The 19,863-nt window shown below is 38.6% G+C and overlaps 1 protein-coding gene across 4 annotated transcripts in view; it reads left to right on the top strand.

Annotated features, from left to right (window-relative positions):
* Positions 1-19,863, top strand: part of SCUBE1 (signal peptide, CUB domain and EGF like domain containing 1) — a 220,980-nt gene that overhangs the window by 143,906 nt on the left and 57,211 nt on the right. For all 4 annotated transcript variants that reach the window (XM_075507209.1, XM_075507200.1, XM_075507192.1 and 1 more), the window contains one exon: positions 18,811-18,933. In XM_075507209.1, coding sequence (XP_075363324.1) covers positions 18,811-18,933 — 123 coding nt within the window. The remainder of the gene's footprint in view (positions 1-18,810; positions 18,934-19,863) is intronic.

Raw genomic sequence — 19,863 nt, 5'->3', positions numbered from 1 at the left:
ACAAGAGCAAAGAGTGATCAGCTCAAGTTTTCTCCTTTGATTTTTTTTTCTCTTTAATCTCCTTGATTTGACTGGCTCACAGTTTCTCATATATACAGTTCATTGTTCCCTCTAGCTGTAACATTACATCCGTGTGGTAAGAGCAATGGATTATCTATTGGATGCCCTTTAAAGCATCTTCTAGGGATCATGCAGCTGTCACATCCTGTCTTTCTTGGGCAGAGTTTTCAAGTCCATCAGGTGTCACAGCATGTCCAAGTAAGGTTTTTCATAGAAGCATCATTTTAAGAGAGGTTATATTTCTAAATATGGGAGAAAGATATGCCATTATCTATTAAAGGAAAGTAGAGAGACAGGGCATGTAAGAAAAGCTGAGAGAAGTTGGAGGGTTAATTAATATATTAACCAAAAAATGCAATTGTGGGTTGAGCAAAATGATTAATATGTTTAGGTTTAATTTAGCAAATAATGTTGACCAAAAAGAATGTTTTTATTGGAAAGTCTACGATTTTTCAGTCCATTTTGGCATCTTCCTCTCTAAGACATTTTACATAGTGCAGCTACTATCTGAAATTATGTAGTTGCTTAGATTCAAGAGGCTTAAATAAGACTCAAAGAAACATCTGAACTTTTGAGCACTCCAAGGTGGACATTGTGTAATTTATTAATCTGTAATTCTAGCTCACTTGTAGGTGATTTCCTCAATAGTGTGCTTTTACCTTATTGGTATCTTATGGAAATCTATTGCCACTTTTCTTCCGTATTTTTTACAAGGGAATCAGGTAAATGAAAAAACATTTTTATTTTTAAATCAGTGAAATAAATAAAAATATAGTTTTTCTAAATAACAAAAATTCCTAGATGGTTCTGTTCAAAAATCAGGACTAGTCTGGTTTAGGCATTGTGTAGACATATAATGTGAAAAAGAGTTTACTGTCCAAAATGTTCACAGGTTTTTGTTTAGTAGTTTGGAATTTCATTAACTGTTTAGGATAGAAAAAAGGCAAGTATACATACAAAAGGAAAGGCAATTTTTTAAGAAAGAGTATATGCAAACATGCTTTATTTGCCAAAAGATGGCAAATAAACCCTATGAAATGTAACTAATTCTTCTACCCTTTTTTTACAATATCATATATCATATTCTATAGTTCTATCATAAAAGCTGGGATGGATTCAAATCACACAGTACACAACTGAGTCAGGCCTGAAACTCTGGTATTTCTCCTGGCCCTTTCCCAATGTATCAGAGAATGGAGGGTGCAGGAAAGCAATTTCCAAGTAATACAAGGGACCTACCTTCAGCAGTTTTGCATGTCGACCTCCTTCAGAGGCTCAGTGGGAAATGAGAGTTCATTGTACCTCAAAGAATCAAGTTCCTTTTGCAAATGCAAAGTGCAGTCTGGTTTATATCAAATGTCAATAAAATATGAAAAAAAAATGTTGTGGAGAAAGTTTTAACATGGAATATGTCCAGGTAGCTGCATAGCCCATAGGAAGACTACTGTAGCAGAAGATTGTTTTGGTTTCTGGAAGCTGAAAAAATCTTTTTTATCTCTGATTCTTTCTCCTTTACATATATTACTTACCTGATCTTGTAGTGAAGTAAGAGCAAAAGTGCTGTCTGTGGTCTAGTTAGAGGGACCTTCAGATGTATTAATGGTGGCTGGGATAAAAATTCATTAACCTTTTGCTGTTCTTTAAAAGTCAGTCTCAAACTCAAATCTTCCCTCAGCTGGGTTGGCACACAATGGAGAATGCTCCTTTTTTCCCTTCAGCTTTCCTATCAACTTGGCTCTTAATAAGCCAAACCATGGAGGCTTTTGTCAGCTAAGAGAAGAGGCACATCCCAGGCAGAAAGAGTTCCATATTCTCCCTCTAATTAATGCTATTTAATTTCTCCTACCATAGTAACTGGGCGATCCCTGCTTGATGCTGAGTTCATTTGATGCTGCCGATTATTGTGCTACACATGAAAAAAACAGTGTAGTTCATTTCCTTAAACACCTACCAAGTCATCCCACAGAAGTCAGCTAATGCAGACAGAAAGGAAGCCAGAGGATTGAAAGACATAGTGGCCCAGGATGCTTATTGCTCATTGCCTCCTACCCACTTTTTAATATCCCCTGTATTGTGCATGTCAGGGGTTCTGTGGTCCCTAGCTCCCTTGTTTGTTGGTTTCTGTGCATCCTTCCTGCTGAGTACCCTATTCATGCATCCAGCTGTAATCTGCCTTCAGTGAGAAGATTCATCAGTTTAGCATTTTAATTATATTAAATACAACTTATGTAGCTGATAAAGCATGAGACTTACTTGCAAAAAATTTGTGGGGTTCAAGAGGAGTGAAGTCAGACTAGATTAGACTTAGCACAGATTTCTGAAGATTTTTTAAATCCAGCTGCCAAACTGGATCAAACAATAAAGGGCTCGTCTGCCCAAAGGCAGCTACAGAAGGATGGGAGACAAGCTGAGCAAGGGAGCACTCTTCTTCCAGGACTTACAGTAGAAAAGGACTGGGAATGACTGCAAAAGGGAGACAGGAGCTTTCTTCATGGTTCTCTAAGAAGTGAATTAGAGCAAGAGGAAGGGCCACAGGCTTCTGACATGGTGTAAAATGTAGGACTGGGTGTCTGAGGTGTTCCATCTCTGCCTCAGGGATTTAACAAAGAAACTGTGCCCTCGAGGCGCTCTTGTGCCCCAGAATAATGCAGCTTCCCAGCACTGTACACATAGACATAGAGGAACTGTGCAGGGTGCAGCACTTGCTGAACTCCTAGAGTCAAATGGCAGAGAAAATATAATTTTTAAGCAGGAGAAGAGAAGCATAACTGGATTTCTAAGGGTTACGGAGCAAAAACCGTATGTCAAATGTGGCTTTTCCATAAACATCTGTAAAGCGTCACCTAACTTTGCAGTGCCCCATAGATGTTTTGTAATAGCAAGATGTGTATTATTTTGTTTGGCTAACTTTCTATTTTGCATCATTTTCAATAGGTAAGCATGACAGTGGGATTTTGGGGAGGTAGATACTCAGCTGGGCTAGAATGTCAGTGGTTTTAGTAGCATTATGATGTTACATTGATAATCTGCCACCAGCTGTGGCTAAATACAGCAGTATTAATTCATGTGCACGAATAGATCTTTGCCAAGCCTAGGTGATCTCATGGACATGTATTTGGGAGATGGAAAAGTCCCTGCACAACTCCACCTAGAGATGGGGCATTTTATTTACTGTGCAACACTAAGTAAGCCCTTCTTAGCCCTCTGGCATATTGTTTAACTAGAGCGGTGTTACGCTGGGGTTATGTGACTGGATGCTGTTTAGGCAAACATTTCTTCTTCCTGCTGTCTCATTGTCATGGTTACCCAGCAATGTGGTGTGCTCTCTACTTCCTTGAAACAGGCCCCCATCCTTTTGCATTCAGATGCAGCAAAGAAATGTGGCACTTACATGCTTAAATACTTGACTGTGCTGCAGTGGGAGCATCAGAAATGCCTTAGCGTTGAATGGTTTGTCCACTAACTCAACTCTGTAACCTTCCTTCTCATTAAGCAATCTCGAAAAGAAGAGCAGGAGCGTAGAAACTAATGACCAATTTCAGTCAAAGGACCGAATCAAAGTTTATTGAAATAAAAGGGAATTTTTGCATTGGCTTTATTAGGGTGACATAGTAATTGCTCTTTTTATCTTTCTTAATTGCAGCCTATTACAGCAGGAAAATGCATTTTAAATTGGTTTTGGATACAAAAAAGGGAAACCCTGAAAGTGAATTAAATTTTGAAAATGGAATTGTTTCTGTGAGGAAAGAGTTTGTTACAGAATGAGCTTCAGTGAAGCAAAATATGTCATGTTTTGTTAAATATGAACTAAAGGTTTCATTAAATTAAATGTTTAAAATTAATGCTTGACATCAGTTTGGTACAAGAATATGACTCAGATGTTGAAGGCTTTCCTCTCTTTTCATTCAGAACACACTAACACTAAGTGAAAAGCTCACAATGAACAGTTTAGCTGGCCAATTTGGCTTCATTTCCTGGCTACAGAATATCTGTGAACAGTTATGATTTCCTCCATCATTCCATTAGTCAAAATTACTTAAAATTTGTTTTAGGTTTTTTCTCTAAATTGGATTAAATTGACTAAAGCTTTTAGAATTGCATTTTGTCAGTCCCGATCAATTCATATGAAACGGAAAATGTTTCCCCTTTTTTTAGAAAGGAACACCAGAAGGAGTTGCGGGTTATTTTTATTGTTTATTAGTAGTAAGATGCAGTTGTTAATCTGGTACGTCAACTATTAGCTTGCTTGAGTTATGATACTACCTTTGTTTGACTGTGATTGATTGGATAAGTTTCAGAGTAGTATATTTTTTTCACTGATTGCCTAAATGGGGAAGATTTTGCTGTAGGGGTAATTACCTATGATGAACTCAGGTTTTGTTTAGTTAATATCCCTGACTCAATTTGACATTTTTTTACATGCCAGTAAAAGTTTGACGGTAAAATATATCCCTGTGCAAGATAACCTCTGTAAAATATATGCATCAGTCAAGTTTACACCAAGGCAGATAGAACTTAAGTGGCACATACAACCACACTTTTCACATCATGTAAGTGTCTCAATGACGTTAGAATCAAGTCTATAGGTTTGGAGCAGGTCTTCTGAACTAGGATTTGTCTCACCTAAGAGGCAAATGCAAGACAGGCACAAATGAATTCATGTGAATGAACTTTTTAAATTTTTTTGTTTGGGCACTGTTCTAGTTTTCTTCCTTAGCTATAAAGAGACCTCCTTGAAAGTAGTCACCCAAATACAAAAAGTTTTCTTTGGTTAGATTGCCACAGAAAATTCTTAGGTTTCTGTTTAAGTGAGACCATCATTTTACCAAAGGTATACCGGACTTTTTCATAAATGCATAAGAAGCATTAGAGAAGATATCACTAAAATAGCATGCTGAAAGGTAACCCAAGTTCCCTGCTGAAGTGTAGAACTTCCATTTGAAGGTGCACAGCCACAGAATTTAGATATTTAGCTTCTGCATAACTTCAAGGAATGTATTGCATTAGAATCACTAAGATAGTGTGCTATAAAGCTGGAATTATGTTGAATTCATTCACATACATCAGCATTTTAAATTAAAAGGAATTTAAATGATCTCCCCAAGAGTTTAAACTTCTAGAGTTTGCTTATAGAGGCAAATCTGTTCATAGCTGCCTGACTACTCCTACTTGAGATCCACAAGCTACTTTCTGTGCATCTCCCATTAGCAGTATCCTTTAGTGTGATATCTGTGGTACTCCACACAGTGAAAGGAATATTGATGCTGGCTCTGCATTACATGGCATTAGTGTCAACAGGTATTGTATTGGCACCCAGAGCAGGTCCTGGGACATATAAAAAGAGCTTTTTCCAGCTTGCTTTTCTCTAGCAACATGAAGGGTTTTTTTAAGACATGTGAAGAGGTCAGTTTAGCTTCCTCCACATTAGACACATACGGTTTTTGAGGAACATAAGCATTATGAGCCATTAGCCATAATGAGCCATTAGCATTGTCCAGTGCTTTCTCAAAAAAGGGAAAAAACATACATGCAAATGGTGTGAAAGAATAAACTCAGATGAAGTAAGTTGCTGGCAACCATCGCTTCCACTGCAGTCGAAGTGCTGTGCTGCCAGCAAATGTCAGCATAAATGTCAGTCATAACATTACAAGCAGCGGTGGGTTTTTTGAATAGGATCTCTGGCAAAGTCAGAAAGGGCAGAGGCCTGCTTGTCTTACTCCCTTTTCTTCTAATTACATATCCCTTGATAACTGCAGCACCTGAAATGGCCATTTACTTCTGTGTTAAGAAGTAAAACTAATCTTTAAGTTAATTTATGTAGTTAATAGAGCGGTTGTACTCTTACTTTTAATACTGGTTCATACCATTGCTGCTTGATGCTAGAGTAATGTGGTGTACAGCACATTAAATTTTGTTAACATTTTGCTGATACAGTGCCTTATATTCATAGTTCGGTTTGGAAAGTAGCATATGGAAAATGGTCCCTTAGCCTTACTCTCAGTTAAAGGTACAGTGATGAATACTGACAGCCGCTTTTCATTTAAGCTAATAAGTAGCTTCTCTTTGCTTGCTGCACATAAATAAAGCTATCTGGGTTGGATTGCTCTGGGATATCCCAGAGCAATAGTATGCATGGGACTTAGCGTCTGTCGAAAGGAACTAAGGGAAAGACAGGATTACTCTCAGTAGGCTTTAATTTACTATTTTGGTATCTCCACTGGAAAAAAAGCGCAAAACTTTGCAAATGGAAACAGATTGAGATACAATAAGTGCTTAGACCCTCTATGAGGAAGCTGACCCAAGCAGATAGGACATTTTATCCATGATTCCTGGGAGTAGCAAGTAATACAAGGTTTTTAGGTGATCGGCCAGATACACTTCAGGCTTTTTAGGGGAAGATTTCTCAGACATTTCAGAAAATTGAATCCTTGCAGGATTTCAAGTCAAGAACCTCAGAAAAAAAGGCATTGAAAATTACTATTTCATTTTTAAAATAGAGGTTGTCATCCTCAGGCCTTTGTATAGACTGCACCTTCTGTGACTCTTCCTTTGATCCCCAAGGCCCATATTGCCCCTGCCATGGATACCGAACTAGAATGGCTGTCCTCTCTTCCATGCATTAGCTCTCAGTGGTCATCAACTTTGATTTTGGACCTTGTGCCTTTTACTTCTCTTAGGAATCCCAGAGTGTCTCATTTTTTAGAATATGGTCAGAAGAATGGGTGACCCCAAGGAAAAATAAGCACATCAGCCTTGGTAATTCCCAATGGGATTAGAGGTTTTACATCATATGGCTAAACTACTTCCTATTTGCACAAGCTTAAAGGTATGTGCATTGGGAAGTAACATGGAACAGCTGGCACCCTCTGAACTGATATCTTATCACAGTAACATGCGCATAAGCACATGCAAATAGTCTAATCCCAGCCTATAGGGTATCCACTTTACTTGCCTTGAAAACGTATCTGAACTGGGTTACCCATTCCACTTCCCTTCAGAGTCTGATCAGTGAGGAATAAAGTGACTCTTATTGATCTCAACAACAGAAACAAAATATAAGAAAAAAGTGGATGTTAATACACTGGTGCAAAGAGGCCTGTGTTCTCCACTCACATGTGAAAGTCAATGCAGCACAAAATTCCAGTTCCTCTATGGTTTCCTTCTACCTTCTGTGTCACTCCCTCAGAAAAACATCCTACTCCAGAGGAACCAGACTTCCTTGATTTTTATCAACAGCAGTCAGTAGCCTGTTTGTCAAAGCCAGTTCACAAGCTGTCTGGAGTCAGGGGGTAGAATTTTAGAAGCTAGTTATTAAAGTATGTGTTGTCTTTTAACAACCCTTAAGTGTTTACTGAAGTGGTTTATTTTGAGCCATTCTTTCTCCCTGATGACTTTCTCCCTGCTTCTCATCAACTTAAACCAAAAGTAAACTTCCCAATAGTCAAATCAAATCTAGTTTTCATAATTCATTATACAGCAATTCTACTTCCATCAGACCCCTTACATGACTCTGCTTTCAAGCTATAACAACTTAGCAGTTTTTGGAACTAGAAATAAGTGCATGTTCAAATATAAACACCATTTGAGTTTGCTTCTCTGTACATGTCAGCAAAGAGCCATCAGAAAATAGAAGAGATCAGATATGATCACAAGCCACAACAGCCATAAATCAAAACAAAAAATACTTTTGCCCTCTCCATGCTGAACACAAGGCAAATACAAATCTTGTGGCTGAGGTCCATCTTTTATCCTACAAACAAGAAAAAAAATGAATTCAAAAACCTCTTATATATTTGCATGCATGAATTGTATGACACAGAATGGAGAATGGACAGAGGAACCTCTTTGCCTTGCATGAGAAGTCAGCACCTAAATAAATTCATGAACATGAGACCGATGTGAAGAATAATGGTAATGAAAATGTGGGTCCTCCAGTAACTAGACTAGTGCTTTTAGGAGGAATGAAAATAGTCATTTTCTATATATGTGATGCACAGATTAAATGTGCAATTAAATGCTCAATTAAAATAGCTGAATTTTCTTTAAAATTCCTTCCAACAAACAAGTTCTGACCATTTTCCAGTGCTTCTGCATAGTTAAAGTATCATGAGATCACATGCCATTTTCACTAAGCAAGCAGATAGCTTCTTGGTAAAGGCAGATTTGTGTTAATCTCAAACTGCTCAAGTGATTTATGGAAACCAACAGCTTTTCTGGGTAGATGTTGCAGCAGTAGCAAAGGATCTCCCTGTCTCTTCCCCTTCCTAATACTACTCTTCTTCTGACAAAATGCATACGATTAAGAATAGAGGCATTTGTGCCAAAGAGGTGACCAAAGGCAGACAGTGGGTGATTTAGGACTATGAAACAATAGATGCAGCTGCCCAACCAAAGAAAAAAGTAACAAAACCAACATTAAATGAGAGGAAAATGAGGACTTTTGTCATGAAAACAGTGGTCCTGTTCAGTGCTTGAGTACTGGCAAGAGTTTCTGAGAACACACACTTTGTAACCTCTTTTGGAAAGCACCGAGAAGATTGTGTTATAGTGCGACCCAGTAAATACTTCTACAGGGAATTCTTTGGCATATGAATCAACCATATGCATGGACTGCACTGCAGAGATAACAGGTAGACTTGTAGTTGGTGAAAGAAGAAGATGCAAAGGAAATTTTCCAAATTTATTTGATAGGAGTGACAAATGGAATACTACAGCCAAAAGGGAATATTAAATAACAGAGGCAGTTTTGAGGTTATTTTTGTTTTGGTAGGACTTGAGCAAGATGCAAGACCATCTGTGTCCAAAAAAAAACTCATACAGATCAGGATTGAGAGAGGGAAGACTGAGTAACTGATGGAAGAGCAATGGTCAAGTTCAGTTTATCAAAAGAGCCGCTTGTGTTAGAAGAGATGGGTAAGACTAGGAAATCAGACCAGAGCACAAGCTCCCAGGTAGCTAAAAAAACATTTTCAAAGTAGCTACCTGACTGCGGATTAAAGAAGCAAACATCAAGGCATGTCTGTAAAAGCCTTATTGCTGAGGCCACAGTCATTTTATGTGATTACATCGATGTTATCCAGTCTCAAGACAAAGAACAAATAAGATCAACCCAATGTGAGGAAAATGGTAGCAGCATCTGGCAGGCAGCTGCAGCAGCTCAGTAGAAAGCTCTGTGTCATGTCCAGTGAGTGGGCCATAGTCATCTGGCCCAGCACTGCTGCCCTGGAAATAACTGTTTCAAGGCTTGGTAAGACTGGGAGCCGACTCAGAATTAGGATGCTAATTTTTTCCCCACTTTTTTAAAGAGGGAGTTGACTGTTGTCGGTGCAGAGGCAAATCTGGCATGTGATAAGATGACAGAGTGTCTGACAGAGGAGCAGAGGGAGGCACAGAGAGAGAAGGGTCAGCAAATTTGATGGTAAAACCATAGGTGGTGGAGGAGATGTTGCAGAGACAGAAAGATGCTCGTCACCAGCAGAAAATGTGTGGGATTTGGGGGAGCAAAAGATAGAAAACTCTTGGTAGTAGCTGGCTGCAAGTGGTCAGAAGTCTAGGGAGGGGATCAGAAAAGTGAGCAATTGGACGCTGACTGATGAGTATGTATGTTGACTGGACATCAGAACAGTGAATTTTAGATATATAGACATAATTTTATCCAGACTTTGTAAGAGAGAATTGAAGTTCCAGGCCACAGTGAGGAAAAATGAAATTATAAATCCATGGGATTTAAAAAAATGAGAGGAAATGCAAATTTTAGATACCAACGCAGGTGAAATTTGTCAGAAAGAAGAAAACAGAATGGAAGACAAAAAAAGAAGAGAGGGTGGAGAGCAGAATCCAAGAAATAAAACTGTGGATAACATCTGCCTTCTAACTGTTGCTGCAAATTTATCTACTCTAGAATGCGTGTGAAACTTTCACTGCCCCTTCCCTATTTTTGGGGGGATTGCCTTTTTTTTTTTCATGTTAAAGACATACAATTCATTTGTCTGCTGTAGACCTGTTCACAACAGACAAATATAATATAACAGATTATCTTCCATTAAAAAATTGCAGACTTGGGTCAGCTGCCATGTAACTCATTCAGTTTCGTTCCTTCCCAAGGGTTCTATCTATCCCCACAAAATAAATTCATGTGTACTAAGTTAGGGTTTTTTCATGACTAGGCAATATCCCTGTTCCCTGGAAACTTGCAGTTGTTATTTGTCTTTGTGAACCTCCCCTTTGAAAATGCCAAATCCTTTAAATTAATGCTTGGGAGGGTCATATTTTGCATTTCAGTTGTTGAAAAGACCTTGCATTTATTCAACAATATAAAGCTCCCTGAGGATCAGCAACCACAGTTTATTATGTAAAAGTGTGCTGTGCTTTCTGTAGTTTGGGGGTTGACTACTCACATAATCATAGCTACCAACATTCAAAACTTACAGTATTTTTTTTTCATTCTTTTATTATTGCTTTTTTCATCATAAAATGAAGCTTGTTTTTTATATGGCTAGATCCTGCTCTCAGCGAAGTATTTGTCTTCCTTGGTACAGAATTGATCCCTGGTTGGTTGAAGTAATGTCTTCAAAAAGTTTTGGAGGGTTAATTTTTGGTCACCAGCCAACTTTCTTTGATTCATTATCAGCTACAAGGCATTTGAATTATCATGGGCTAATTGCATTCAGCTGTCCTTTTCAGCAGGAGTAGCTTTATCATAGGAAAGCTAGCATAGTTTCAATGGGACTTTAGAGAGAGCATCAGTATCTTCAGCTGTCCTTAATACCAGTTTTATTTTTAAATTGTATTTCATTAAATCAAACACAATTTTTAGAAGCAAACTGACATTCTTGGAAATAAGCACACAACTTTCCTGAGCAGATAGCAATTCCAAGGGGGAAAATTAAAACAGTAATTTGTGAGTAAAGGTAAATTGAGTTAATATGCTAAGTCTAAGGATTCTTGTTTCTCGGTCCAGTAGTGCACAGCTTGCTCGCTTGCCCCTGTGCTCTTCATTGAGATTACACAGAAAAATTGAATACTGTAAGAGTAAGGCCTTGGTTTTTAGCGAGACCTAGTGCAGAGAAGATGCCCAGGGAAGTCAGCTCCCCAGTTTTGTCTGATTTATACCTTAAGAGACACCGAATGAACTCCTTTACTGTTGCCATTGTGCGTAACCTTGTGCGTAACCTTGTGCGTCTCAGCTCCTCCTGCATAAAATGCAGAAACATTAAACGTAGAATTATTATGGTCATAGTGGCTATGTGAATAATTAAGGTAGATAAGTAATCAGCCCAATGTATTTGCACAATTCTGTACCACCATTTTAACCACAGCCTCCAGGTCTGCATGTACTTACATGGTCATGGTTACCATCTGAGTTTCCCAGAGTCTGATGTACTGTACTTTCCACATGCTTTGTAAAACAGAGATGTTATTTGTTGTCCTCAAATACAGATGGGAGTCTTAACTGCACACTTATTTCTCCTTCTCCAGTGTTTCATAAAAAGCATTTTGATTGATAAAATGTTACAGTGGGAGGAAAACTAACTTTATTTTCTGGGATTCCTATGGCTTTTGGGGGGGGTAGTTTTTGCATTTAGCTCAGCCTAGACAGTAAAAGACTCTATCAGTCTATTTTTTTATGTCTCCAGTCCACACCATTCTGGTGTCACAGCCTAAGACAGCTTGCACTGTTTAGGTTCGTAGCATTGCACTAACATGTTTTTAAGTTTAAAAAAAGAATTCAGTGTTCAGCAAAAATTTTAAATGAAAATCCTTTCTTTTCACATTAGATTTAGTAAATCCCTTCCCTTTCACAAATGAGAAATCAGGGCCTAAACTATTCTGACAGCATTTCTAAGTTTTTCACTTTCGATGCTTTTTGTGCTTTATAAATCTAATTAACTGTAATAAGAAAATAATAGGACATAATGTTTGTTTTACAAGGTGATTGATCTCTTGGCAGCCTGGCAGACTCTTTTATTGATTGGTTGGTGGATAATGTCAGAGTGGATATGTCCTGGAGGAGAATAGCTGACACCTAAATCCATACGTGACAGATTACCATCTGGGTTGGAAGACAGGTTTCTTCGTGAAATTGCAAAGATAACAGGTGAAAATGGAGAAAGTGACATGAGGGAAATGTGTTGAAACCTGCTTCAACCTTTCCATGCTCTAAGAGCATTTACACAAAGCTCTCTATTTTGTGGGCAGCCTGTTTTCAGGATGAGGGAGATTAAATTTTAATTACACTCATTCCTGTCTGCCCAGTCGAGTTTTAATTTTGTTCATTAGGAAAATGCCTTGCCCCACAACCTAGCCATAAAGTTAATTAAACAGAGAACCTTCATTTGCTACTTAGTGGAACTTCAGTTCGGTAATGATTATCATACATTACAGTTAATTAGCACTGTGGGAGGGAAAAGGAGGATATCACTGAAGTGCAAAACTCAAATTAGAGGTACTGTAATATATGCCTTATTTCATTTTGTAGCTATCTGATGCAGGGAAGTCACACACTACCCTACCTGCCTCAGTTTCACATTTGTTAAAGGAGAATTAATTAAACTTATCTCTCCTGCAGAAGTGTTGTGTAGGTTTAATGTAATGAAGCTGATAAGATGCTGGCCTTTGAAATCCTCAAATAGAAGACACTGCATAAATAGAATTATTCCTCCCTGAAACATGTAAAGCATGTTAGAGGCAATGAACTATGCAGTCACAGGTAGAGTGGTGAAACAGTACATGTACTTCATAAAGTAAAGACGGCCATACAGTTCTGCACATATTCACAGAATCTTCCAGGGCAAAACACTACCAGCATGGAACATGCTGCTGTATCAAACCATTCAGAAGCCCAGACCACAAATTAAAAACAATTGTAATTTGACTAAAAGAATTTGACAGTAAATTACTTTGATTCATAATGCTTTGTTCAATTATAATAATCCATTTTAGAGTATTGGTCCTGAAAATATCAAGTGATAATTAACAATACCGCATTACACAGATGAAGTAAAGAAGAGGAGTGTTAGAACTTGCCCGAACTGCTAGATAAACCCATTGTAAAACTGGAACTAGGACTTCTAACTGCCTGTAAACTATCAGACAACAGCTGGCTCGATGTTTTCTGGAGGGAACAGCAAAACTTAAGTTCTCCTTTGATTTAGATTTTCTCACAGTGGCACTGAATCCAGTGAGTCTGAGGATATGAAATTATCTTTATACCTTAACAAAATATCCCTGGCATGCATTATTTAAGACACTGTGGAAAATGTTATTTAGAGCATTGCAAGTGTAGCCTGATCGGTTATGTTTACGTTAATCCTGAGTTACTCAATGTATTTCAAGTTGCATTGCAAAGTGACAGGCAAATATTAAAATAATTGTAATCTGAGCATTGGCGGCTTTGGTAATATTTGTAATGTAGAGCAACATGTAGAACAACATGTGTTTTGTGCAACCCTGTGCTGATTGACACGGCGTCTAAGCAAGGGAGTCTGTTGGTTTGTGCACTGGGCTTGGGTTCAAGTGTGGATGAGTTTGTTTGTTTGTCTGTGCCTCTATTTCCCCACCTCTGACATGGGGTTAAAAAGTTTTGTGGCTGCTTTATAAAGTACTTTGTGGTCTGCATGCATCAGGGAACTAATACCTGTGTCAACAAGGCAACACTAGTTATAAGGTTTAGGGGACAGTGGTGATTTGTAGAAGCATGAGAAAAGAGAAGGAAAGAAAAAAAAAAGGCAAATTATGAAAGCAGGGAATAAGAAGAACTAGCAGACCGGCCCACTTTGTAGAAAATATGTCTATATTGATGTCCACTGTATGCTGGTAATAGCACTATTAATCCTAACATGCTGTCATTAATAAAACCAAGAAGGGTATGATGTTCCCGTAATCATTTTAGGTTGATCTGGGAGTATATTATTTTCCTGGAGCTAGGTAGATTTTAAAACTGCAAAGGATTAGACAGACACAATCAGTTCAAATATTTGTCCAGCCACTGAAAGGAGAAGCCTCACTTCCGCCTGTGATGAGGCTTTGGAAATCTCCATATCCATCATTGTTCAACAGCTAAGTGAAGATTGCACATTGATTACCCTTTCAGTTGCCTTTAAGCAGCTTATGTGAAATGTTAAATTCTAAGATGCCTAAAATCCCTACTTTTTAATTTGTTCTCTGACTTGTATGCAGCAAGGCAAATCTTTGTGAGTTTATATGCACACATGCACACAGACGCACCCTGATCAGAACCAGGTCCTTCCAAATATGAATTACACTGAGCAGAGCTTAAAAGGTACAAGTGGAATAGGAGCAGTCATTCCCATTAATGTTCATAAGGACATGAAAAGAAAAATAACGGACTGCTTGTTTCGTCTACTCAAATTGTGGCTATGCAACTTATCAGAAAGCATCTGAGTTTCTGTTCCTTTATTAAAGCTGAAAAGTTTTATTTAAAGCTGGCTCCACTACCTCCCTCATATTTTGAGATCCTCAGAAAACAGGATAATCACTTATTTCAGAAATATTTTATTTATTCCTGCCTCATTCTTCTAAAATTATTACCCCTTCCATTCTTCTGAAATTAGCTTTTGAGTGTCCAAAAGAATATGGAGAGCTTTGCGAAATAACTACAAAGAAAGGGCATTTTAAAAGAGTACTTGGATTTGTGTACCAAAACTGTGACTTACTAGCAAATGCCACAGGGCTCTAGGGTCACATAAGCAGATCCAGAGAGTAGCCGTGCTTGACTTCACCACAGTGTCCGTCTTGATGCCAGGCCTTTGCTTAGGGGATTTGCTGCAAGCCTGGACTTACATTTAACAATGCACATAGAGATGACAGCGAGTCATAGATGCTGGGAGTGGAACTTCTCCACTATTTGTGAATAGCAAGATGACCCAGGGTTTCTCTCTGGGTTCAGGAAGACCCACAGCTTTTGTGAGGGTGTTGCTGAGTTCCATCTCCAGACTAATATTTACAATTGTTTTTTTTCCCTAACTATTACAACCTTAAAGAAGGTTTTAGCTACCTTTGTGCAAATCATGTGTTTGCTTTTGTTTGTTTTTAATTGGGGGGGGGAGAAATGAACCATTTTCAGGGCTAATGGGAGGCTTGTGTGCTTAATTGCCTGTTATGCCATACCTTCATCTGACATTTTTGACTAGTAAATTTTCATGCTTCTGTGGTTTTTCATTGGCCTGTATTTTCCATTTCTGCATGTGTCCCATTTGTGCTGGGCACATCAGTTGGTATTTGTAGCAGATCAGCAACTTGTATGAGCAAGGTATCATCTAACAATATTGACTTACTGCATTAAGAGAAATCCTTTGGTATTTCATTGCTAATGCACTGAAAGCCCATCAGACCTCCTAGTCTTAAATGACCAGCACATTGTCTGAACAGTGATCATCAGGGCATTTTACATACAAGCCCCCATGGAGAAATACAGTTCTTTATATACTTTTGCATTCCTGGGGATACAGGGAAGCAGAGCACTGTGGAAAGTTTAAGCCATTCTTCTGCAACCTGCGTCATCAGTTGAAAAGGAGCCACTTGAGAAATATATTTGAAGACACCAGGTTTATGACTCCTCTACAGACAGTCTCAGTAATAGTATGGGGAGTTTTGACTAAGCAATTTCAAAGCTGGTAGAGATACCATCATGGGTTTCCACTGTGTTTTCTTTCCCTACATGATAGGCAGACATGCATACTCTCTGTGAAGTTCACAACAGGCACTTGACAAAGTTGGGTACCAGTCAGTTTAAAGATAAATGGGGCCTCACCTTCTCACACAGTGGAATCATTTATTTTCACATGGCTCATAACATGAATTATTTATAGCTATGGAAAGAAAAATAGTGTGGATATAGACTTGGTGCAATTTCTATGAACCAGTTAGACATGATACGGTTGGATACTGCTCTCTTTCAAGTGAAATGCAGCAATGCACTGCTCTCCATAGAGTGAAATAATTTTTACATGCCTTGTCAGTCTCGCTATGGCCGTGGAAAGAAATACAGTGAAAGCAGAGACATTGGCGCTGTTTGTGTTATTTAGAATGTTTTTGCAGCTAACAGTTTTGACCTCTGTTCTGTTTTGATGGTCCTGGTTTCAAAAGGCCACGTTATGTTTTCCAGCTAGAAGAAATGAATAAATACTTTCTTTTCCTGTGGACTCTCCCAGGTTTTACCCAGATCCTGGTTCAGGATTATTCCAAAGAATTGCTGGTGTAAAACTGATATGCTGCATTGTCAGTGGAATTACAATGATTAACAGCTTCAAATTTACCCTCTGAGGCCAGGAGGGTTTCATTTTTGTCCCTTACGGTTTTCAGAGACCCTGAAAAGAAAGTTAGTGAGGCTGGAATTTGGAATTTAACATGTGACATCCAGGGGCCATCGTTTAAAACATCAATCCTTACTTCAGAATGGTGTTTGACAGGCTGCAAGTAATTTCTGCTTCAAGCAGTCTCAGGCAACGGAGTGGCCCAAAGGTCATGTTGTTCTTATCCTGGGTAAAAGAGATCTTCTTCATGATGGATGACTACTCTGTGTGTTTATGATGCATAATATATTAGAAATTTTAATTCACAACTGCATTTGCCCAACAGTTTTGTGAGGGCAAGCTAAACTATGGTTAGGTACACCTGTGCTGTGCAAAAGGATGGGACCGTTGTGGTAATCCATCGTAAGACCTGCAACACAGAGTCCCAGTTGTACATACTGGAGCTGGGAGGAATCAGTTCTACAAATGGAAATGCCAGCCTGCAGGAACTGGGCCAACAAGTCTTGTGTTTTCACTGCTGATCTTGACCTGTGCTGGTGATAACAGCTGAAACCAAATGGGTTGCTGCCTCCAGTCTCATGGTATTATGTAGAGCAACCGTCAATGTGTTCCTTACCAGATTTATCAGGTTGAGAGCCTAAGGTTATCTGTTCTTGGCTAGCCTAATCACCAAAACTGGAGGACCACAGACAACTCCTGGTTTCAGATCACTTTGAGAACTTTGTTATCTGAGACATAAAGATTTGAGCTGGCTTTGTGCAAAGCACTCAGGGCATAATACCACCACAGCTGCTACCTACCTTTTTACCCTCATGCTTTTAATAGGACTGAATGCAAAAGCCACTCCTCTGCAGAACCAGACACAAAAGTAATAAGCAGTAGTATTAGTTCAGAGGTTCTCAGAGCAAATTTGCTTTCTCTTTGCCACAAATGCAATTCGTAAGCAAACCTTTGTAACAATATGTTATTCTTGCTTATTTGAGTAGTGCATCCTCCTGAGCATATTTCTGTCAATGTCAGTGCAGCAAAGTGCCGTTTAGAAAAGAGGGCTGAATTTGCCTCTCAGCTAGTAGAATTTCTAGATTTACCTCCTCATTCCTCTTGCTACTGTTTATATTTTACATGCAGAAATGAGGTAAGAGCCATGCTACTCTCCCATGTCAGTAATCATATGTTTTCAAAAATTAATGAATGACATCCACTAAAAGTCATCCTAAATTCAAATCATTTTTAAATGCGCCCTTCATTCACCAGCATCATGCTGTCTTCGATAAATTTCCATCTCCACATATTAGCTCTTTTGGCACCTATATTTGCATTTTGCAAGATTTGCTTTTTAAATTGCCAGCTGTTACCTCACAGTTTCAAAGGTGTTATAGCAAGAGGCTTTTCAACAGGACACATCACTCTCCACTCGGTATTCTGAAAGATCTTGTTTTCACTTCCAGAAGTGGGCAGCCAAGGCTCTACGACATATTACTTCTTCACTGTATGCATCCCTAAAAAGAGCCATTTTTTGGCACTGTTCTTCTCCTGAAAAAAGTAGTTTTTTTCTTTTTCAAGTAAATGTGGATCCATGGTTTTGTAAGTGGGGAAGGATGGAAAGATGCCCTGTATTTCAAATGAGGTTCTGTGACCTATTATATACTTATTGCACAAGCTTTTATGGGATGGAAAAGGGACTGGTCATTCCAGTTCTTCAGCACCAGCGGAGGAAGTAGAATCACCAGCCTGAAACTCAGAACAGAGGTCTTATCAAGTACTTCAATGCACTTTGTAATCATTATTTAAAGTAAGAGCCATTGATCCGTCCTTCATATATACATATGGCTTTCAAATAAAGGCAATAGGTGCCCTGCCTTCGGAGCAACTGAAGAAGCAACATTTCACATGCACTCACAGTTGCTCTTCTATTATACCAAATCAAAAAAGTTAGACACATGAAAATGGGTATTCAGTGGCACTGTGTTCATAATGGGCAGATTAGCATAGAATGCTAATTCCGAACAAATGTATCCCTCCCTTTGTTTATGTAGGGATAATGGAAGTATTTTTGCAGAATTCAAGTATGTTTTACTTCATGTTTGTTGTTATTTCAATTTTTCATGTGTTCTTGGGTTTTGATAGTTCCTATGTAAGGTAGGGATTCATGTCTTACACAGGCTGAAGTCTGCTGTCAGGCAGACCACTACATCTACAAAGAAGCTTCCCTGAATGTTCTTTAGCATCAAAGTGCCTCAGCTTGGGTCATCTGGCGGTTCCAGTTTGGAGAGAAATACCTCTATCTCCAGAACAACTCAGCCCATAGGTCTTTTGTAAGCCTTGTGAGAAAGGTTTGGGAAGGGATACGTCTGACCAGCCTGATTCCTAATAGGGAGAGCAGCCTCCTTGGGGATCTGAGTAAACTCCTATATTCCTGCCCTGAACTACGGAATTGCTGTCATGAACTAAATTTTTGCCCGTTCATTCTTTGCAGACATTGATGAGTGCTTGGTAAACAACGGTGGCTGTGACCATTTCTGCCGAAACACGGTTGGCAGCTTTGAGTGCAGCTGCCAGAAAGGCTATAAACTGCTCACAGATGAACGGACCTGCCAAGGTAATACTTCATTTATTTTACTCTTGTATAACGAGGATGTTATTTTCAGTGGATTTTTTTTTGTAACTAAGTCATTTGTACTACAGGTTTTAATTGTACTGTCATAGGAAGTAAAGTTAGAAAAGACCTACCAAATTTCCATTTTCTGAGGTGGGGTTAGAAGATTTTTGGAAATGTCTTGTTTCAGTGTTTTTAGTAGTAGGAATGCCAGCGTCCTGCTGAAGTGGGAAAATCCATGTGGTGTAGTGAAATAGACTCAGGTAAAGAGCCTTATGTTCAAATCCTCTAATTTGCTATGATTTTAATGGGGCAGAGGCTTATCTTATTTACACTGGAGTCATTTAGAGTAATTTATTGGAATAGAGCATTTGCAACATTTAACTGAAAAAAGAGTCTAATTTGTGAGCTCACCTTTGCCTGACAGAATGTTTATGGAGGGATAATGGAGGTGTTTTGTGAGAATTCAAATGCAGTGTGTTTTATATCGTTTGCTGTGCGTGTCATGATTTGTTATCTAAGTCATATGATGTTATATATTCTATGACTAATTAAGTGCATAACCATTTTCAACTTAAGTACTAACCATGTACCTTTGGAGAAATGATACTTTAAGCATTTGAGCTCTGTAACTTTACTCTTTAAAAGCCTCCTAGAAAAGGCTAGAAAGATGAGCGTGCATCAGTAGAGAGTGAAGGGAAAGGAGGACTTACTCAATTCAAATGTTGTGCAGGAATTGCCTTTTTATTACTACATAACTATTTGCATGGGTTTTGAATACGTAAAAGTTAGGAAGTCCAAAACAGCATTAGTATTTTAGAGCTTCTTTGTTCATCAACAAAAGAGAAACCAAGGTCTGAAGACACATATGTCATTCAAAAAATTTTCCATTGCATCTCATCGGTACTTCCATCATCTGAGAAGCCTACTCCA

Source organism: Mycteria americana, chromosome 1 (genome assembly GCF_035582795.1).
Source record: "Mycteria americana isolate JAX WOST 10 ecotype Jacksonville Zoo and Gardens chromosome 1, USCA_MyAme_1.0, whole genome shotgun sequence".
NCBI lineage: Eukaryota > Metazoa > Chordata > Aves > Ciconiiformes > Ciconiidae > Mycteria > Mycteria americana.
Note: the sequence above shows the minus strand (reverse complement) of the source record. Positions and strands in the feature narration are given on the sequence as shown.